The 22,234-nt window shown below is 49.2% G+C and overlaps 2 protein-coding genes across 2 annotated transcripts; one reads left to right on the top strand and one right to left on the bottom strand.

Moving 5' to 3' along the window:
- Positions 1-7,438: 7,438 nt before the first annotated feature.
- Positions 7,439-13,035, top strand: Amigo1 (adhesion molecule with Ig like domain 1). Its single transcript, XM_021631691.2, is given in 3 exon segments — positions 7,439-7,663; positions 7,665-7,904; positions 8,329-13,035. Coding segments are annotated over 3 exon segments (2,031 nt in total). The 5' UTR covers positions 7,439-7,453; the 3' UTR covers positions 9,910-13,035.
- Positions 13,036-16,713: 3,678 nt separating this feature from the next.
- Positions 16,714-21,915, bottom strand: LOC110545519 (probable transmembrane reductase CYB561D1). The gene is made up of 3 exons (XM_021631684.2): positions 21,768-21,915; positions 21,253-21,290; positions 16,714-20,844 (listed from the first exon to the last, which is right to left on the bottom strand). Exons 1-3 carry the CDS (start codon positions 21,913-21,915, stop codon positions 20,341-20,343), a joined length of 690 nt encoding a protein of 229 aa, XP_021487359.1. The 3' UTR covers positions 16,714-20,340.
- Between the last annotated feature and the right edge of the window lie 319 nt (positions 21,916-22,234).

Genomic DNA, 22,234 nt, shown 5'->3' with positions numbered 1-22,234 from the left:
AAATAAAAAAGAAAGAAAGAAAAAGAAAAAGAACTGACCACCTTTTTGGCCTCCTGTTTCTTTATGACTGGTGGTCAGAGCCACCTCCTTCCCCTTGGCCTTCTTTCTGTTGGACATCTTGCTGGGCTAGAGGAGAGAGAAAGAAAGGAAAGGAAAATTGGGTAATGTGTAAGCGGCTGTCAAGATTTCAAGAGCAGGCACCTGTGTGGAATTTTGAATTTTCCTCCCAGGATCTCAATTATGAAGATTCTGATTCAATAGGTCTGCGGCTCTGCAATCTGCCCTTTTTAAAGATTTATTTTTATTTTATGTGTCTGGGTGTTTTGCCTGAATGCAGGTTTGGACACCATGTGTATGCACTACCCATGGAGGCCAGAAGAGGGCACTGGAACTGCAGTTCCAGATGGTTATGAGCCTTATGTGGGTGCTGGAAATGGACCCCGGATTCTCTGCAAGGGCAGTCAGCTCTCTTAACCACAGAGCCATCCCTCCAGCCCCAGTCTGAACTCTTAATAAGGAAGTTCTTATAGCTTCTACTTTCTAGGTGAGAAAACTGAGGCTCAGGGTAAGGTCTTCATAGTTTCACAGTGAGTTGACAGGGTTGGAACCTGAGTCCTGCTACCTTGGAGTCAATCAACCTAGTGATCTTCCTACCAGACCACAGAAGCCCTACGACCTACAGGGAATCCTGAACACAACAGTTAGTTGGTAGATACTTACTAAATTGAATACAATCCATATATCTTACTTCCTAGGCCCCGGACAGGGGAAAAACTCTTTTCAAAACATATTTACATCCCATTTTACCCAGCCTCACCCTGAGGCCTGTAACAGAGTGCTCTGCCCTAGGGACTCAACAGATGTTCGTGAGCAAATGCATATGATGTGATTACTGGCCTGTGCACAGCTCCATCAGCGACCTCTGGCCATGCTCCAGGCTGTAAACGAGCTTCCCAGAACTGATCTGGATACTGCAGCTACGGTCTGCTCCAACCTGAGTGCAGCAGAGATCCTGCAGTCTTAAAGGGACTGCTGGCTTTGCTGTGGCCAGACCTGTTGGGATGACATGAGCCCTCGTAGGAGCTGGCTCGACTGGCTACTGACCCCTGGTCCTTTTAGCTTGTTCAGCTTCCACTGTGGTTTCCTCGTGACTTCCCAACCCTTTAAGGTTTTTTCCTTTTATTTTATGTATATGTGTGTTTTCCTTGCCTCTATGCCTGTGCACCAAATGTGTACAGTGTCTGTGAAAGCAGAAAAAAAAAAAAAAAAAAAGGTATCAGATCCCCTGGGTCTGGAGTTACAGAGGGTTGTCAACCTCCGTGTCAGTTCTGGGGATCAAACCTGGGTCCCCTGGAAGAGCAGCCAGTGCTCTTAACCCCTGAGCCCTCTCTCCAGCCCCTAGCTTTCCATTCCTCAACACATAGAACTCTGTTCTGTCCATAAGCTCCACTGGACTCTGGAACATAGGGCCCTGCAGAACACATACCACAAATCACAGCTTTCGCACTAGTCTGTGTGTTTGGAATTGCCCCTAACAGTCTCATAGTACATCGAGACTCAGTGAAGCTGTGATTACCTGCAATTTAGGCCCATTAGCATCCCATCATGGGCAGGAAAAGAGCTCATGAGGCCACACCCTCCTCTGATGGACGATTGACAGTTAATTGTGGCTGGAGGTTTGGCATTCATACTCCAATAAATAATCTCCCAGCTATACTTGGGTAAGAAAGGCTTGATTAAACTTAGTTACACAAAGAAGCATGCGCAAACACACACACACACACACACACACACACACACACAGAGGAAAGAAGGATGCCACTTGCCGTGAAGAAGCATTTCAGTGGGAGGCGTGGTGACAAAAGAGAGTAATGGGTGTGTGAAAATGACTACAATTCATTATGTACATGTATGAGGCTGGGAAAGAATAAAGACAAATTTAAGGAAAGGACCCTGACCAAAGGTGCAAAGACAACTCCCTCCTACTTCCTGTTGTATGGAGTGCTTCCTGCCTGTCAAGAGACTCTATTGGGATGTATAAGCTTGTTAAAGTCTCACTAGCCCATTAGGCAGGCATTCTTATTGTCTCCTTGGTACAGACGAAGTAACACAGTGAGGGGCAGAGCAAAGACGGGAAGCCTGGCTGCAGAGACTGTTCTCTAAACCACAGAGTGACGCTTCTCTCTCCTGGCTCTTACTCTGCCAGCTAGCCTGTGAGTTGACGGCTGTAACACGGGCAGTTTTACACTCTCTTATGACAGGTAAGGGCCAGACCAGCCGAAGTTATAATTAACAAGATAAGCAGTTCAGAACAGTATGAATGGTTGAAATTCCTCAAACATAGTTGAACTGAACTCAGGAAGTATGATTAGAGCAGGGCATGGTGACACACGCCTTGAATCTCTGCACTCGGGAGGCAGAGGCAGGTGGATTTCTGTGAGTTTGAGGCCAGTCTGGTCTACAAAATGAGTTCCAGGATAGCCAGGGTTACATAGAGAAACCCTGTCTCAAGAACCAAACCAAAACAAAACAAAACAAAACAAAATGAGTGAGGGAGAGAGACAGAGGTTAGAGGAAAAAACTATTCACACAGAGTTAATCATGTGTCTGAGGTCATGAAGAGAAATCCTTAGCTGTTTGTTTGACAATTATTTCCCCGTAAGTCAAAAAGCCCTAACTTCCTAAACTGGAATATTAAACTCTCCAGACACAAACTAGTCAAGAATTTGTATGATACGAAAATTAGCTGAAGGCTGGAGAGATGGCTCAGAGGTTAAGAACACTGACTTTTCTTCCAAAGAACCTGAATTCAAATCCCAGCAACCATATGGTGGCTCATAAGCATCTAGACTGATAGATGCTGCCCTATTCTGGCCTGCAGGCCCATATGCAGGCAGAATTCTGTATAAAGAATAAATAAATAAATAGATAAATCTAAAAAAGTTTAAAAAGAAACAAAATTAGCTGAGAAATATCAATGTTAGCTAGGATTTAGTTTTAGACTTACAAGCCTTTAAAAATCAAAAGAGAGGGGCGAATGAAGAGGAAAAGAAAATATTTTCAGGTTCATGACAAAAATCTTTAAACAAAACAAAACACCAAACTCCTTTAAAAGACTATATTGGGGCTCCATAGGATTCTGGTTTGTAACCATGCCTGGGAAGCCGGCCTCTATCTCTGGGATGCCTGGTCCTGTCTTTCAGAGATGAACTAACATTTTGAACCATGAAGTTGTCAGATATATTTCTAAGAAATGTCTATGAAATGACTCAATTCAGGACTATTTTGAGATGTCCATATGTGAGCATCAAAAGTCAAGAAAATATTCATAATTTACTTTCTGTAAAGGCGGGGCAGCCCTGACTGAGAGCTATAGATTCAAACTAGATAGGTTTAATGAACCCGAAGAGTCCAGAGCACTGGAAACTGTCTACAGTACCCCCCCCCCACCCACACCATGGATCCACTTTCAGCCTCTAGTTAACACACTCATCCTTGTGGTTTCTGGAGATCACCCAGAGCTTTCAGGAAGTTTGCATGGTTGAAGTGACAAAGGCAAGGAGTGGCAAAAGGGGAGCATGGCACCAGCTGTCTAGAAAGAAGGAATTATTTGCCTCTAGGATAAGCAAGCCATCAGCGTATGAGCGTGCTCAGAACCTTGCAAGTAAAAGAGCCAAGGAAAGAGTGATAATTTACATGGTGGGAAGTGGCCACAGACATTCCCTTAGAAAAAAGTGCCATCAGGGATGAAACAGAAAGAAAAATGCTGGTGATCATAGGAAGAGTGTGACCCACTGGTGGGCACTAAACTTTTATCCCTTTAAGCAGTTCTCAGTACTAACTGCTCCAAGACATCCTCAAATGGATAAGCCTCTCTTTCTGGAGAGGTGGAGATAAGACGTTTCTGAACGCAAACATCACCACCGTTGCTAACACCCTGAAGTCCTCCACAAGATGCAAGAACGCCTAAAATATTCCAGTTTGGGGGCTGGAGAGGTGCTCGGCAGCCACGAGCACCTACAGAGAAGTTCCCAGCACCCACACCCAGAGCTCAGAAACGCCTGTAACTCCAGCTCCACAGGATCCAGCGCCCTCTTCTGGTCTCTGCAAGGGCACCTACACACACGGCACCCCCAGCCCACCTCCACTTCCCCACCCCTCCCCGCCCACACATGTCTTTTTTTTTTTTTTAAAGCTGGCTGTTTTGGATCCTTGCTTAATTTTAATTTTTAAGGTGGGACCTTATTAAACACTCTATGCTGGTCTTTATCAAACGCAGAGTCTCTTGAAAGCTAGGCAAGAGAGCATTCCACCAACTAAGTACATCTTCAACCCCAATTTTTTGTGTTCCTCAGCTCCAAAAGTTAGTTTTTCTATTTCTTTTCTTTAAAAATTTAATTTAGTTTTATTTATTTATTACAATTTAGTCACTTTGTACCCAGCTGTAGCCCCCTCCCTGGTCTCAATCCCCCCTCCCCCCTCATCTCCTTGCATGCCTCTCCCCCAGGCCACTGATAGGGGAGGTCCTCCTTCCCTTCCACCTGACCCTAGCCTATCAGGTCTCATCAGGACTGGCTGCATGGTCTTCCTCTGTGGCCTAGTTTCTTAATAGGGTGTCTTCCCCTACCATTCTCTACTTTGATTCTAATAGTCAATATCCGTCAGTCCAACAGAAAGAAAAAATATTTCTAGTGTGGAGGAAAGCAGTTCACCCGGCCTCATAAGCTATTAGATATATGCAACCTCTTTTGTTCAAGTCCTGAGCTAAACAAATAACCTTTGAAGTCGTATTTAGGAACACTGGGTTGATCTACTCCAGCAAGAGGAAATAAATACACGCTATAAATAACCTGTTGCTATTTATCTTGCACAGGTTGTCTTTTGTTGTGAATTAATAGTTGTTTGGTCTAAAATGCAGCTGTGGGAGAGTTATTATGAGTCAATCCTCTGTGTAGTGCCACCCAAAGGACTTTCTGGGACAATGCCTTGTTCCATTCCGCAGCTGGCCACATCTCACTACTACTTTCGGTATGGTTAGGAAAAACTGAAGATATGGTTTCTAATGCTATTTATTTGTAATTAATTCTAACAGCTAGATGTGCTGAGCAATGGCCACCTATTTGAATGGCACACGTCTAGCCCCTTGCGGCTCAATGCATGGTCTGTGGATCTGAAGTATTAATAGCAAACGTGTTAGAAAAACAGATTACTGGGCCCCTCTTTGGACTAGGGACTCAGAATCTTACTAGTAACAAGTTTCCTCAGTGTTTTGCATGCATACTTTAACATTTTTTTAAGTGTACTCAAGATTAAAAGAGACTGAGAAGCTATCCAAACTATAGATACTATAGAAACAAACTCTTCTCTTTTTTTGTTTGTTTGTTTGGTTTTATATGAGACAGGATTTCTCTGTGTAGCCTTGGTTGTCCTGTACTCACTTTGAAGACCAGGCTGGCCTCAAACTCACAAAGATCCACCTGCCTCAGCCTCCCAAAGTGCTGGGATTATAAGCCAGTTTGTTTGTTTATTTTTCAAGACAGGGTTTCTCTATGTAGTCCTGGCTCTTTTGAAGCTCTCTCTCTGTAGACTAAGCTGGCTTTGAACTCAGAGATCTGCCTGCCTCTGCTTCCCAAGTACTGGCATTAAAAAGGTGTGCCACCACTGCCTGGCTTAAATTCCAACTCTTAAAACTGATGTCCAACACAAAGGGCCTTTTTCTTGCTACCTCTGTTTTCCCAATCTCTCAAACAGAGTGAAAAGAGCAGAGGGATAGGAGAAGAGAGTCTGGAATGCTGGAGTCTAAAGGAAGGCCGGGGGAGGGTAAAGCAGGGTAGGAGAGCATGCATTTTTCCAGGGCTATTTGAATAAAATGATAGTATTTCCTTGTCACTTATCGAATAAGATAGCGGATATATAGAAGTTCATTGCATACTTTTAGTATGTTTGAAAATTTTCAAAATTAAAGAAATAGATGTGACTTCAGAGACCACGTGTGTGATAACAGCTCCAAGATGGCCCTCAACAATCCTATTCTACTGGAGTTCGTGACCTTGTGTGATCTCTCTCCACCAAGATCTGCCTACGCGATCTAAGTGAAGATGACAGCAACCCTTTAGAGAGCTGGGTCATTGTGACTTCTGTCTTGCAGGCTCTTGGATCTCTTGTCCTGAGAGAAGCTGTCTTGTCAGGGCAGTTAAGCAGGCTTGAGACCTGACCTTCCTGGACTTTGAGGTTTCTTGCTGACAGCCAGCCATCTGAGGGATCCATGTGACCCTCTGTGAAAGCTGACCCTCTGGCCCCAGTCCCAAGTTTTCCGATGACCAGCTTCCATGTAACATGTACCTGAAAAACTTCCAGGCCCAGACTGCCTAGCATGCTTCTCCAGAATTTCTGACCAACAGAGACTGTGATTCACAGCAACCGATGTCACGATTCCTCCTTCCTTCCCCTCCAAAATGGTCCACCACCCTCCCTAACTTTTCACCATGCCTGGATTAAACAGGGAAAGGGGAAAAATGTTTTTAGATCATGCATAAGGTTAATGTGCTAACATCCCCTGAAGAGATAATACAGTCACTTAAATTCATGGTAAAATATATGGGACAGATATATGTTCTTTCCTTTTAAAACTCTTAGCAAGCTAACTTGTTGAGACAATTAATTTTAGGCTTGGTCTTGCTACTGTAAGTGCCTAGAAAGAAAAACTTGGTAATTTTTCCTTCTGTGTCCACTGTCTCAAGAATGAAATCTTGGATGATATGGTCTTGGTTCATCCTGTGTCCTGCCCCCAGTCAGTATCAAACACTGACTAACAGCTTTTTTTGTGTTTGGGGGACCGTCGTACAGAAAACACCCCAAGCCCCTACCGCTGGCCTTCATTTTGAGAATTAGTTTAATAAAGATACTACAGGGATCATCTCCCAATCAGAAAGTGCTTGGAGTGGGGAGGGTACAACGGAAGGGCACACCTCCCAACCCCACTCTGGGCCTGGCGGGCTTGCAGGCTACAGAGCTGTGTTCTTCAGGGGTCCTCCAGGGTGTATGGACTAGTCGAGTCAAGACCAGATCGGGGAAAAAACAAAAACAAAATAAAGCTCTTCCCCTCCAAATTTTGAGGACTTCACAGCTTCACAGAAAAACAAAACAAAACAAAACAAAAAACAGGAAGAACGTAAAAAAAAAAAGTCACTAAAGAATTTCCCGCCAACACTGACAAGCAGGAGTCGGGCCAGATTTCTTTAATTTGGAAAATTAAAAGACTCTTCTTGCCCCGAGTCAGTTCATTGCACTGGTTCCAGCGAACTCACTCCTTAACTTTTCCTGCCAGTGGGTTTGGGTAGAAAGAGACGTCCTGGGGCATGAGAAGGGAGAAAGGGAGGAGGAGGAGGAGGAGAGGGAGGAGAGGGAGGGGAGGGGTCGCTAGCTTTGGGCCCAGCACAGGTCCGCAGAGGAAATGACAACCCGACTCGAGGCGGCCGCCGGGCTGTCTGCCGGGAGCCAGAGACAAACACACGCACGTGCGCCCCGCCCCCGCCGCGCGCACGCGCCCCGAGGCTCCGGCGGCGGCGGCGGGCGCGCGCGCGGTGCTCGCTGCCCCCACGCTGCTCCCTCGGCTGGGATCGCGGCGTCTCCCTCTCGCCGCCCTGCTCCACGCCTGGCCCGTGGGTTCAGGGGCGGCAGGTCGTGCCAGGTGGGCTCCGGTGGACGGGCGCGGCGGTCGGGGCGAGGCGGCGGCGCGGGCGGACGGTGCGGAACCCAGCAAGTTCCTCGCAGGGGATGTCGCCGGGCGCGGGCCCCTGCATACGCCGGGCGCCGTGACAGGCCGGCCGTGGAGGCGCGGACGGGGGAGGCCGCGACGGAGCTCCCGGACTGGCCATGGGCTGAGACGCAGCGTCGCGGAGCAGGTGCAGTGACCGGAGGTTGTGGGGAGGGAACCCGCGTCACAGGCCCCGGGAACCTTCGGCCCTTCCTAGCCCGGTACCCTGTTGACCTTCCCTTGGTTCCCGGGGAAAGGCCCTGATGACCCCGCCTCCAAACCTCGAGCGTGCAATCCCTGTGACACCCCACCACTGCCACGACAGGGCACACTCCGTGCATCCCCTCACTCAGCACCCGCCACCCCAGCCCACTGGGCCTTTGCGCCAATGCCTCTCATGCCCTAGCGTTTCGAGCCCACAGCCTGCCTGCACGGTGCCTGGGAACTATCCGGGATTGCATCCTCTTTCTGCTCGACCAGGGGTTGGGGGTAGGGGCGGGAGGGGAAAGTGGGAGTATTGGTCCTTCCTCCAGAGTCTTGGGTGACTACAAACGCATCCTCTTTCTCCCAAGCCTGTTGCGAAATTGACCCTTCCATACGTCACAAGAACATGCCGGGGTGACTCTCTCCCAGATCTTCCTGTGGCCTTCCTTGCTCTGCCCAGTGACACTATGCAACCCCAGCGTGACCTGCGAGGCCCCTGGCTCCTGCTGCTCTCCTTGTTCCTGCTCCTTTTCGAGGTAGCCAGGGCTGGCCGGTCTGTGGTGAGCTGTCCCGCCAACTGCCTGTGCGCCAGCAACATCCTCAGCTGCTCCAAGCAGCAGCTGCCCAATGTGCCCCAGTCTCTGCCCAGCTACACAGCACTCCTGGACCTCAGCCACAACAACTTGAGCCGGCTGAGGGCCGAGTGGACCCCTACCCGGCTGATCAACCTGCACTCTCTGCTGTTGAGCCACAACCACCTGAACTTTATCTCCTCTGAGGCCTTTGTCCCGGTACCCAACCTGCGGTACCTGGACCTCTCCTCCAACCATCTTCACACGCTGGATGAGTTCCTGTTCAGTGGCCTGCACGCGCTGGAAGTGCTGCTGCTCTACAATAACCACATTGAGGTGGTGGACCGGTACGCCTTCGAGGACATGGCCCAGCTGCAGAAACTCTACTTGAGCCAGAATCTCATCTCTCGCTTCCCTCTGGAACTGATCAAGGACGGAAACAAATTACCCAAGCTGATGCTCTTGGATCTGTCCTCCAACAGGCTGAAGAAGTTGCCGCTGACTGACTTGCAGAAGTTGCCGGCATGGGTCAAGAACGGGCTGTACCTGCACAACAACCCGCTGGAATGTGACTGCAAGCTCTACCAGCTCTTTTCGCACTGGCAGTACCGGCAGCTGAGCTCCGTGATGGACTTCCAGGAGGATCTATACTGCATGCATTCCAAGAAGCTGCACAACGTCTTCAGTCTGGATTTCTTCAATTGCAGCGAGTACAAGGAAAGTGCCTTGGAGGCTCACCTGGGAGACACCTTGGACATCAGGTGTGATACCAAACAGCAAGGGATGACCAAAGTGTGGGTGACACCCAGCAATGAACAGGTGCTAAATCAGGGGGCCAACGGCACAGCGACTGTGTCCAAGGATGGCAGTCTTCATTTTGAGAAGGTGCAGGTTGAGGATGGGGGTGTGTACACCTGCTATGCCATGGGGGAGACTTTCAATGAGACACTGTCTGTGGAGTTGAAAGTGTACAACTTCACCTTGCACGGACACCATGACACCCTCAACACGGCCTATACCACCCTGGTGGGCTGTATCCTCAGTGTGGTTCTGGTCCTCATATACTTGTACCTCACCCCTTGCCGCTGCTGGTGCCGGGGTGTGGAGAAGCCTTCCAGCCATCAAGGAGATAGCCTCAGCTCTTCTATGCTCAGCACTACACCCAACCATGATCCTATGGCTGGCGGGGACAAAGATGATGGTTTTGACCGTCGGGTAGCCTTCCTGGAACCTGCTGGACCAGGGCAGGGTCAAAATGGCAAACTCAAGCCAGGCAACACTCTGCCAGTGCCCGAGGCAACAGGCAAGGGCCAACGGAGGATGTCAGATCCAGAGTCGGTCAGCTCGGTCTTCTCCGACACACCCATTGTGGTGTGAGCAGCATAGGCTGGTGGGGAGGTTCTGCCCCAGGAGAGGTAGTGTACCCCTGGGGGATCCGAGGGGATGGAAGAGAGGGCTGGATGCCCAAGGGAGTGGGTTCCTCCTGACCACCAGGGAATCGGTCATGGGCACAAGAGCAGGCAAGACCCCAGTGAGGCTGTGGATGCTGCAAGCTTCGTATACGGATATATTAATCCTCAGGCAGACGCCACACCCCTACCTTGGCTATTCTCAGTGTGGTAGAGGAGGAGGGATGCGTCTGAGTTGGACAGGAATGAGGAAAGGGGTGAGGGGAGGAGCAGATTCCCTAAACTTTTTTGAGGTCATCCATAGCTCCTTAAGAGAAAACCATTTGAAAAACAATTTTTTTTTTCCTGTCTCTGCCCACCCACACCTGTGAAGTTGTGTGTGTTGGGGGGCCTCCACAGGAGCCATGCTGGGGAGCTGCAGTATCCTCTCTGGTCAGGAAGTCACATTCACAGCTAGGGAACTGGAAACCTTTGGAAAATGAGTCAGGAAAAGACTGAGACCTGGATCAATAACACTCCCTAAAGCTGCTGTGAGACTTCTCACTAGAGCTGTCTTCTTTCCCCAGGAGTCCTGAGTGGGTGGATCTCTGCAGGAGCCTGGCCTCTTGCCTGTTAGTTATGGCAGCAATATAGGACATAGTGTCTGCGCTTGTCCTGGGGCAGGTGGCACAGATGGATAGATGGATACAGAATGAATTAAGAGGTCCCTGTCATAGCATAAAACTTGTAGATAGGACATAAATTCCAGGTAGGCTAATTCTCTGGCTGGGGGAAAGCTTTGATTAGTATTTGACTCCCAATATCTATCTGTCGGGATCAGACTAGGGGACACTGAAGGCAGGGCATTATGGGTGCCTTGCCACCAATGTGGCACAAGGGCCACTGTCCCTGAAAGGATGAGGAACACCAACCTCTTCGATGTATCAGCCAGGCAGACCTACCTGATTTTCTGCATATGCCATCTCTTCAGCCAACCTTCTAGTCAGTTCAGGTGGGGTTCTAAGCCTTCCACCTAATGCTGTTCTGCAAAGGGAGGAGTGAGGTCAAGTCTGGCCTTGCTCCATTAGACTAGGTCTGAAGATTGACAGGACTCCACATGTATTTTCTCTCTGCTGTCAAGGCTGCCTCACTCCTGCTGCAAAGCCAAAGCGTGGGATTTTGTCATCTGAGGGGTTGGAACCTAGTGGTCTCTGTCCCAAAATGGTGATACAGAGTGTGGCGTAGAGCTCCGCCTCCCCCCGCCAGGCTCTAGGGCAGGCGGTCTTGTAACAGAGGCTTAAAGGGCACTAAACTTTGAAAACTTATGTCATACCGTTCCTCTCAGTCAGAAGTCAGTGCAGTTATGCCTGTCAGAGCAAAGGGACCGAAAAACAAAGCAGCCTTAGCTTCCATCCAGGCTTGCAAAATGCTTTGGGTACAGAAATGACTGTCCCCTGCATCCTTTGCCATACTGCAGGCTCTGGAGGCAGTTCTGAGCTCTGGAAGAGGGGTGAGGAGGGCAAAGGTGAAAAGTGTTCCCCAGCGTTGGTCTTTTTCAGTGTCTTTTCTTTCCCTTGTTTCCTGTGGTTGGAAGTTGTCCAGGTCCTCCAGTTTCCTGACCTGCTTTTGAGGTTCTAAAGGGTGTTGTTTACCCGTGGGTGAGGGCCGCTTAGTGCTAGGAGGGCCTGTCAGGCTGCCTGTAAGGACTGGGGAAGAGAAACTGAAGTAAGCACTGTCCTCTGTCTGCTCCTGGGATCCCAAGGCTCCTGTCCATCCTTTATCAGTAACCTAATTTTGTCAAGAGAGAGGTGCAGCGATTCCCCTTAAGTAGTTGCATGCTCGTAGGTATGCATGCTCACCAGCACCCTGACCTCCACCAGGACAGTGAATCTGTGGCCCCCTCTACTGCCACCATCTCTAGAACGGCCTCCACCCACGTACACAACTTCTCACACACAATTTTCTTGCACTGTAGGAGAGACAGTGACCATGCCAGGCTCCTCGACTGCACAATCGCTTGCACTTTAATTGTCAAATACCCTGAACCTTTACCCATCCCCCCAACAGCTCCGATCCACTTCTTGCAGAGGCTGGAGTTAGGAGGACCCCACGTTGAAGCCTTTGGGAGAAGGGATGGCGAGGCAGTAGCTGTTTCAGCAGACTCCTTACAAACCCTCCTGAAAGCCTACATGTCTGTAAGACCAGAGGCTAGAACCAGATCAGTGAAGGACCACAAAGGATGCTGGTGAAGGCTATACAGCTCTTGGTTGTCCTTCCTGTGTTACCTGTCCTAGGAGACAGGGGTTGGAGAGGAACGTTGTCGGGTTATAGTTCAAAGACTTCTGAGGACTTGTCACCAGAGGTCCAAGAGCCCGACCTCTGTTGCTAGACATCAGTGAATGGGAAAATCTCTTATGTGGCACTGTCCTCTCCTGACACCATCTAGGGCTATGAAACGCTTTTAAATGGGGGTTGAATGAAGTTTGCCTTCTGGAGCATTCTAGCTGAGCTCCTAAGGACCAGGAGGGCCATTTTCTTTCTAAGTCCTACTCTGCAGCCCTTACTCTCCCTACTGTATCCATTAACTTGGGCCCTAGTTCGAGACACCTGCAGGACATGTTGGTCTACCAGGACATTTAACTGGTTGGTTTCTTATTGTGGTTTCAGTTCTTATAACCCAGTGGTAGCTTTCTCCTTGTAAGAGGAGTGTATGTGTGTGTCCATATTCTGCATATATAATCCCATTAGACCTTGGGAAGAAAATTGCCAGGTGTAGATCTAAGAAAGGCTGACCTTCACCCTACGTGTACCCATAAACTAGATCTCCCAGGAAGGAGAGGCAGGTGTCTCTGGAGTCAGGATGTGACAGGGCTCTATGGTCTGTGTAATTATCTGTGATCTTTTTCTTTGCTGTATCTATGGGGCCTCTGGAAGAGGCCAGGAGAGGGTAGACCCATCTGGGGAGAACAAAGCCAATTTTCCAGTTGTGTGTGTGTGTGTTCTTGCCTCTGTAATCCCTCCCACTGTGTATACCAGGCTGGCAAACCTCAGAGCCAATGGGCTCTATAACTAGACAATGACCATTAAACCTGGCTTGAGTCTCTGCTCTGGCACAGTTTGTGGTTGGTTCATTTATCTTAGCCTGTGGGTGGGTTCAGTATACTTCAAAAGGGTGTGACATATCGAAAGAGAGAACCTCTTTAAGTGTTGTTATCTGCATCATCTAGGAAACTAAGTATAAAATCTGCATCATCCAGGCATTAAGGTTAGAGAATGGCAAACTTTTTCTCTGAAGCCAGACAGTAAATATGTTGGGTAAATATTTTTTTATAGGCTTCACCATCTATTAAACCTCAACTGCATTGCTGTAGCAGACAAATATTCATAGACAGTTATAGATGAATGACTGTGTTTCTGTCCCAATGTAGTAGTATGTTTGCCAGAATGAAATGTTCAAGGTAGAGTATTTTATGAGGGAAAAAAAGGTTTACTTAGCTTATAGTTTCAGAGGATGAAAGTCCAAGGTCTGGGGTCCCACTGTGCATGTGGAGACGGCTTCCTGGTGTGTGTCATCACAGTAATGGGGGACATGCAGAAGAGATCACACAGAGAAATGGAGCAAGCTAGATTTCAGGGGTCTTGCCTGCCCTTTTAATAACAACTTCTTGTGAGAACTAACCAGGGTCCTGGGAGAACTACATTAATGTCTTCTAAGGATGACCTAATTGTCTGTCACTAGACCCCGTGTCTTAAAGGTTACACCACCTTTCATCTCTATAACACTGAGGTCCAGGTTTCTAGGACAGGAATCAAAGCAGTGTCACCTATGGGCATGAAAATGTTAATTTCTTTTGAGTTTTTGTTTTTTTTGTTTTTTTTTTTTTTTTTCCAACCAGTTAAAAAATGTAAAAGCTACTATTCTTACAGACTACACAAAATCAGGCAGGGGTCTGATCTGCCCAAGAGACCATAATGGTTTTCTAACCTCTGAGACAGTCTCAAAAGCAGTGTCCCAGTGCCTTTAGCAGGCAAGAGCTTAGCTACCATGGGCCAGGGCTGTGTATAATGACAATTCCCTAGCTCCCTAAGGAGGAGGGTTGCCTCCCTGCAGAGTTCTCTTAAAAGGCTAGATCAAGCTTTCTAATGGTACAATGGGAAAATGCTTGGGTTGGAAGTTTGCTTTTTTTTTTTTTTTAATGGTGGGAAACAGCTCACTTTCATAAAATTTTTATTATTACCAGGATATTTTCATCTTGAGCTAAAAGCATATTCATCTAATGGGTATGCTAATGCTCAATGACTGTTTCAAGTGTTCTGTGGAATAGCAAACAAAACAAAGCAAAACAATAAAAAAAACCCAGAATCTTTACTTTTTCTTATAGACATTCCCTACCAGAAACTGGACTGTAAACTCTGACGAGGCTTCTAGAAGGGATGGTCCTGGTTGATCCCACACGGGTGAGATCTAGGCCTGTACTACCCTGTATGTGCCAGATCTCTATTGATCTCAGAAGTGAACTAGTCAGTCTTGCTGTGTACTTGGATAGGAGACCAAACAGGGAGAACACATGTAATTAGCATAACCTCTTATGTGTACGAAACTGAGCCACTGTAGGCCTCTTCTGTCTGGGAAGTTGTCTTTCTCACTTGAGGAGGAAGAATGGTGCCATTTCACCACCAGTCACATCAGTTCAGTCAGTGAAACAGACGTTGGGAGGTCAGATCCCTCCCATAGTCCACATCTGTATATTTTTCCATCTTTACCAAGTTGCTGGTGCTATGGTTGAGAGGATGGTGCTGGTAGAGCACAGGCTGGGAAGACTGCTTGGAGTTCTCCCCTTTGTGTTGTCCCAGCTCTCTTGTCTTCCCAAAGCTTTATCTCTTCTGCTGTTTCTACTCATCCGACTCTAAGCCACAAGCTCCCTGGATCGTGGACGAGAGACACAGTTTTGTCTGCTGGGTCTTAAGACTTTCCATCATTCCTCCCAGGCAGCATTTCAGTGGGGGCAGAGGAGGCTCATGTGACAGGGTAAGAGTCCAGTGCCTGGGCTAGCCCCATCTTTCTTCCACCTGGCCTCTAAACTCCTCCCCTTTCTTTATTTGTACCACTTATCTTGTCTCCTAGGCAACCAGTGGTGATGCTGCACTCTCCCCACCCACATGGCAAAAAAAGCTCAGGCCCTGCAGTAAGGACAGTTGGCTTTTTTGGTCAGGCCGCAGGGAATCTATGCTGGAGGCTTCCTCTCCCAGGGCCTTAAAAGAGGAGGCCAAGGCTGCCAGTCAAGCACTGTCATCAAGCTCAGACACTGACAGAAGATAGTGAATGGCCAGGATCCTTAGAACTGCCCTGAGGCCTTGCCTTCCGGTGTGTGCCAGCCAGATTACTGTCCCTGAAGCACAGAGGGCCATCCTTTGGTGAATCAGGACATGCAGTCCTACTAGGCAACTTCTGGGCACCCTTCTGCACTAGCACAGGAAGGTGATGTGTGCACAGGTTGGCAAGACTGGGGCTAGGTAGTGCTTTGCACTTCTTTCCCCTCAGTTCTACTGCTCCCTCACTTGGTTTGGTTTACTTTAGGTGTGGGTCTGGTCATCTCTGCCAGGATATACTGGGAGATAACTGAGAACCTTTTTAAAAGATAGGGTACTAGGTGACAGAGACTAGCCTGCTTCAAAGACAGGTTAAAAATTTCTTTGGGAACTTCTGACAACATCTGGCTGGTTAATAATGGAATGCTGTTCTCTTACCATAGCTGTGACTAGCTAAGCTTTCTGGGATAAGGTTGTCCCACCAGAGAAAATGTATTTGTGCTTAGTCCTGCTCAGTGCTGACCATCTACTTCCAGCCCCGCTCCAGGGCAGTTCTGGGGCACTGCCTTCCCACCTCCAGCTTCAGTTTTCTTTGTGCCATTCTGGCACGAATGGCTAAGGCTAGACTAGCATTTCATTCCTGGATCCCAGGACAGAAAAAAACAAAACAAAACAAAACAAAACAAAAACAAGATAAAAAAAAAAAAAAAAAGACAAATGTTTGAGCCTGCGTGCTGCTGTTAGTTCTGCTTGCCTTCATTCAGTCTGGGCCAAATGCTGCCTGCCCTTAGACAAATGGAATGGGAAGTATCCTTCCTCTTAACTGAAAGTTCACACAAAACTGCTTTGTGTGTGCGTGCGCACACATGAATGCTTGTGTGTGGTAATTCCAGTAAAGCATTTTCAGGAGGAAAGGAGACCTATGTTCTTACTCCAAGAGCCTGAAGCAGGAAAGGAAACCTTAAGCTGTAGACCCATGGAAGCCAGAAGCCATGCCCTTCACAGCACCATACCCCTAGTACTTAAGAGACTTCTGAGGGGAAACACAGGGTCAGGGTGGAAGTGCAGTGGTCACTAATATTGATCCTCCCTTTCTATGTGTCCCACTATTCCTTTAGGAGGACAGAGTTAGGGAGGAGAGATTTAGATACGTTAGGACCAAAACTCCTGGCTGAGACCTGACCCTCCAGATTGGACTTGGAGGACCTGTACTCAGGTCTGCGATAGGCCCTGTGGCTTGTCCACACGAGGTAAGCAGTGTGTTAGACAAACCTCAGGGACCATGACCTCAGTGATATCTCTTGCAGGGAGAGATAAGAGATGACCCTGCCTCCAGCAGTAAGAAACGTGACTGCTTCATGGCTCCTGAGTCCCCTCTGAGACTTGGGTCCCCTAAGCATCATCTCCCACAGTTTACTGCCTCCCTCAGAAGTGTAAAACCCAGAGCCAAGTTCAGGGAGAGAAAAGGACAGAACATACCATCTGCTTTCCATTTGTTTAATGCTTTGAACCTTGTTCTCTGGTCAAGTTCTCACAACATTCCTGTGAGGTAGGATGAGAAGCAAGTGGTTTGCCTCTGCCACCCAGTGTTAGGAACAGAGACACTCATAAAGCAGCTTTTCCAGTGTTCAGGCCAACACACCTTCCCGTTCACGACACACGGGTTCTCTGTGCCAGTCACAGACAAGGGCAGTGTGAAGGTACTAACCCATAAACTGTCTTGCTCTCCAAACTTGCTTAAGGGCATTCAGGTGGAGTGCCCCTTCCAGAAGCTAAGGCAAGTACGCAGGCACGCTAGAGGTTTGGGGTTATCGGCTACCAAAGCCATGGTGGTCTCAGCTGAGTATACTGTATTCTCTGTGTCTCTTGGCCTCACTGTTTACTCTCAGAGGAGAAAAGCTACATAGCCAGGCAACAAGAATCCTGATTCCCTCTTCTCCCACAGTGCCTTCCCATGCTGTTACACTCCAAAGCCCAGGCAGAGGGGGAAGGTGAAGGCTGGCTGACTCAGCCTGCAAGTGCTTAGAGATCTGGAGCTGAAAGGCCCCAGCACCATTCAACTAATGATTATTATTAACTCTGAACAGGTCTTGGCACAGCAGCCAGCTGGCTCAGGGAGGATGCCTGGATCTCCCACAGTGAGGTTTGAAAAATAAGACCCACAGCCGCCATGCATGGGGGTGGAAAGGTGGGGACAGTGAGAGATAGGGCAGGCCAGTGTCATGGAAGAAGTGTCACCTGCGTTGAGAGGGGGAGAGCAAATATAGGCTGGCAAGTGATAGCAGCCTATCTTGGATGAGGATGACAGCCAGAGAGAAAAACAAGAGTTCTCAGATGCTGAGCTCCTGTCAGTCATTCACTGCCACCCCCAACCCCAATGGGACCCAAAAGGAAAGGGAGGATACAGGAACAAAGGGCTCCTGAGAGGACTTCAACCACTAAGCCCATTACCATTTGGGTTTGATACAAAACTATCTAATGCCTTCAAGGTTGAGTCTGAGTATAATCAAGCTTGGAACACAATCAACTATGGAATCAGGACTTAGCATGATATGGAAATTTGTGCAAATTATGGGCGATTTTTTAAATCTTGAGCATCCTGAGTGTTCCCTTCCCTTTTAAAAAGCAAAACAGGCTGATTACCAGCTTTCCCTAGTCAAGCAACCATGGGCATGGGATAGCCATTTGTGTCTCCCCCTCAGGTCCTTGCCTTGCTGCTGAGAAGCCCAGGTAGTATCCACACATTGGAAGACACAAAAGGAAGGGGCAGACGGTGTGGGGAAGAGGGAGCACACAGCCAGGAGGCGGATGCAGCCGGCAGCCACAGATCCCAGCTGGAGGAAGAAATCCCTGGCACTGCGGTCTAATGGTTGTCCAGCTGCTGCCCCAGGATGTGAGGGCAGGTGGCAGATAGAAAAATGGAAAGACGGGAGGGGAGGAAATCTTCCCCACCCCCAATCTGGTCTAACAGGAAGAAGGGCTCCTCCTGTTGCCCTGCTCCCTATGCTAAGGTGAGATCCCTAAGCAGGAGACCACCACTACCTCTGTCCTCCTCTCTGCTGTGCATGGATGCCCTCCGGGCCCACTGGTCAGAGAAAGCGACAGCTGGGTCCCTTCTTCCTGCAGAATATAAATGACTCCCTTCCTCCCGGGGCTGGGAATAGACATCAGATGGCACAGCCCACGCAAACTGCCGGCTGTCAGCACGCCTGCTTGCCCGCCCACCAGCCCCCGCACCACCTGGGAGGAGGCAACACCTCAGACAGGCTCAGGCATTCCGGCATTGCCTCTCTGCTCTGAGAGCAAGCTGCTGAACCCTACCTGGCCCAGCCTGAGGAGGTGCGCCCCCTCCCCCCCCGCAACTTCCCGGCACTGGCCTTGATGAGGGAAGAAGATGGGAGCCTGACATCAAAGCCACCCTAGTGAGAATCTCTAGGTGTGGCCCATTAGCCATTCCTTCCAAGTTCACAGTACACTGGATAGCTTGAGAGGGAGAGAGGGCATTGAAAAAGACAAGAACAGTTCCCCTCTGCACTGCAAGGGCCTCTGTTCAGTGAGCTGTATTTAGAGAGCTTATGAGTGATGCTAGAGCTTCCCGAGGAAAAGCATGGTGAGGTCCAGTGAGAATACTGTCCCATAGTTCTCATTCCTGCACTATTGAATGCCACCTGCCTTGTTTCTAAGCCACGTGGAGACGAGGCCTTAAATCTTCAGAGGACCTGAGTCATGCAACAGACACCTTTCCCATGTCTCTGGAACTGGAGCTCCAACCCCTACACTGCAGGCCTCCCAGAGTTTCAGATGTGCTGTATCTCCCAGTTAGAAAGCTCCATGGGTACTTCTCCTGGCCCAGCAGTCTCCAGTCCTTACTAGGATCTATAGAGGGGGCTCATCTCCAAGAATGAACCACACCACACCTAACTAGTTTGATATCCTGCCCTGAAAACCAAGGATGCTCTGGGGAACTCAGTTGGACCAAGGAGGTATCTCGGCAGGGAAGACAGCCCAGTTGGTACCAAAATCATCCTACTCTTAGGCCAAGGAGCTGCCAGGAAACAACTAAGGAAAACTTAAATGACAAGAAGGGCAGCCAGGGAGACACTTTTCTTTGGATCAAGAGGGTCCTACTCCTTGGTTTTTATTTTACTCTAAAAGCTTCATAATAGTTCTGTGGAGCAATGTGCTGAGTAAACACTCTTCACCCTAAGGGCAAAGTGTAAAATGCCCAGGATTACTCCGCCCTGAGAATGAATGTCAGGAACATACCCATATTCTACCGATAGTCTAGACCCAGAGGTAGCCTGAAGGAAGCTCTTAGCTGAGCTAAGGAGGAGCTCAAGAGTCAAGGGCTTGGTTAAGGCCAATGCCCTTCTGTTCTTCCAAAGAACTTTAAAGTGACTTCAGTGCCTTTACTATCTTACTGTCCAGGAAACCCTCACCTGGGTCCCTTTTCTCCACCATTTGTGGTCCTTGTTTCTTGGCTCAGAAGCCAAGTAAGCATGATTTCTGAAGGGCACAAGTGCAGATATATCCTTCCATGAGAGTAAAGGGAGGATGGATGAAAGAATTACATCCTGAGCTGTCCACAGGGTTCGCGGCTAAGAGCATATTCAGTGACACCAATCTCCCAGACACTGAATGTTAAAGATAAGGGACTTTCAGATGAGGAAACTCAGATCCTGGGATATGGAACTTTTCTAAAGTTGACTGTACAACACAGCCTAAGAGATCATGGGCTCTACATAGTTCTGCTTTCTCAAAAGGGACCCACATATCTGCAGCTGTCATTCATAACCCACAGAACTCTTCCTCAGAAGAAATTACTTCCACCACCATCATCACCACCACCACTACCACCTAATACTTCTGTCTCTCATCAAGAGTGAGGCTCCAGGTTCTCCATAACCTTCCACTTGCACCTAGTAGTACATTCCCCCAGTTAAGCCCACTGGATCATGCCTTAGCAGTAGCAGCTAGGGTGTCTGCACCCTGTGGCTTGGCCATGAAGTACAGATATTTGTCTGCTTCTGAAGTGGGTCCCATGAAGATCACCAAGGAACTGCTGAAATCCAAGGCAGGAATCCCACTTAGATTCAGAGTTCGGAGGCATTCATATTTCCACTTTCTTCCTTGGCAAGTAGGAGCTGGAGATCTGGTGCATAATCACCAGGGCTGGGTACATAGGCAGGATCATGCACAGGTACCAGGCTGCACCTTTGATCTGTGCCTGAAACCACACTGAGTACATGCCCAAGAGCACAGTCATTGTAGCCATCAGGTAGACAACCAGGCCACACGTCAGATGGTAGAGCTTGAGGCGAGCCACCCTCGAGACACGGGCTGCCCGTGGACAGAGGAGGCCGAGCCCACACAGTGCCTGTGCCCCAGTGGCCAACAGTGTCAGAACTCCTATCCAGCTGTGCCAGGACACCAGATGGGATAGCTCACTGCGGATCTTGCTAGAAATGATGAAGCCCAAGCCTAGGGCAGCACAGAGGATGGCCGTGGACTGCCCTGCCCAGTGGAGTCGAATCCGGGTCTTTGGAGAGCAGAAGAAAAACAGCGAGTGCTCAGGTGAGAAGAGTAAGATAGCTTCAGCCATGCAGAGACAGAACTGTAAACACAGGAGAAGGCTATTGAGCCTCTAGTCTGTATGGAGCCTGAGAAAAAGGAGCTGTTGTCACACACCCAAAAAGATATGGAGAAGCCAAAGGACTTCAGCCTCTCACACATCCTTTCTGGACCATAGAACAGTAAGCATTGGACTTTCTCTTGAATTCTGAGGGCAAGGCCTCGATAACATCCCTCTCATTTCTTCCTTTCGGGCCCTAGAGGAAAAATATATTTCACGCCCCCTCCCCGACCTTCTCAGCCACCTGACACTTTACTCAATTTTTTTCTAATCCTATAGGTTTTAGGGGAAGATGAAGCCCTCTCCCCCCTCCCCCATCCCTCTGGCCTATAGAAAGGCTGAAAAACTGAATGCTTCCCCAATGGTTAAGCTAAGTATATCCAAACTCACCGCCAAGGCCATGAACACAGGGTGCCAGGAGAAAAGACCTAAGTAAGAATCAAAGAGAACAGGCTGACGGCTGGCCACCACTGGTACTGCCCGTGGTTTGTGAACCGAAAAGACCTGGCCACAAGGGAAAGGTCAGCATACCATCTCAAGCCTAAGCACGAGTCAGGAACTCATCACAAAGGGGTAACGCCAAGGGGCCTTTACACCACCTAGGCCTGGGTTCCGCACATGCTGCCAGCTCAGTCCCTAGAGTAGACCTTAGTTTGCCCCGAGACACCCCCACCCAAGCTTTTCCATATGGGGCCTCCTTCTAAGGAAGAATCAGTTCTGTCTTTTCAAGCCCCACCCTCCCAGGACTTCCGGGACCCCGCCCACTAGGCCTTTACAACCACTCCAGGACCCGCCCCTCCTCGGCTGAGGGTCGGGGTTTCACGTCTCCCAGCGCTCCCAAAGCAGCCCCTCCAGCACCTAGGCTCCGCCCCGTTCCATGGCCCCGCCCCACCCCGCACACTCACTGGTTCCTGGCCGGGACAGCACAGTCAGAAAGATGGTGAAGCCCAAAGCTATCAGGTGCGCCAAGATCCCGCTGCCTCTCCGCAGCCAGCGGGTCAGTCTCGGCTCCCTCGCTGGAGCGGGAACCAGACCTACCTCCATGAGATGCATGGCGGTGACAGGCCGGCCGGCACAGTACGGCTACCAGAGGCTTCTTCCGGGTTTGCGATTGCGGAGGCGGCGGCGGCTACAGGAGAGGCTCCTCCCCGGGGATGCTGCGGGGCCGTGCGGCGTAGGTGCCCACAGCGCCCTCTGGAGGGTGGGGGGGAAGCGCCTCGCCCCAAAGGGCGGCTCCCGGAAACCTCCATTGACCTAACCGAGCTCACAACCCACCTTCATTTCTATCTTTGTGTCTACAAGGGTATCTCAAGCAGGCTGTGAAAGTAACATCCGTAGCAACTGATGTCAGCGAAACCCAAATCACACACTT

The sequence above is a fragment of the Meriones unguiculatus genome, chromosome 10 (assembly GCF_030254825.1).
Source record: "Meriones unguiculatus strain TT.TT164.6M chromosome 10, Bangor_MerUng_6.1, whole genome shotgun sequence".
Lineage (NCBI taxonomy): Eukaryota > Metazoa > Chordata > Mammalia > Rodentia > Muridae > Meriones > Meriones unguiculatus.
The sequence above is the reverse complement of the archived record's forward strand: the minus strand, read 5'-3'. Positions and strand labels throughout refer to the sequence as shown.

Excerpts from the sequence above, each read along its gene's own strand:
- LOC110545519 (XM_021631684.2), bottom strand. The coding sequence starts at position 21,915 with ATGCATCTCATGGAGGTAGGTCTGGTTCCCGCTCCAGCGAGGGAGCCG. Across the intron at positions 21,291-21,767 it reads GCTGTCCCGGCCAGGAACCA|GTCTTTTCTCCTGGCACCCT; the intron begins GTGAGTGTGCGG and ends ATTCTTACTTAG. Across the intron at positions 20,845-21,252 it reads CTGTGTTCATGGCCTTGGCG|TTCTGTCTCTGCATGGCTGA; the intron begins GTGAGTTTGGAT and ends CTGTGTTTACAG.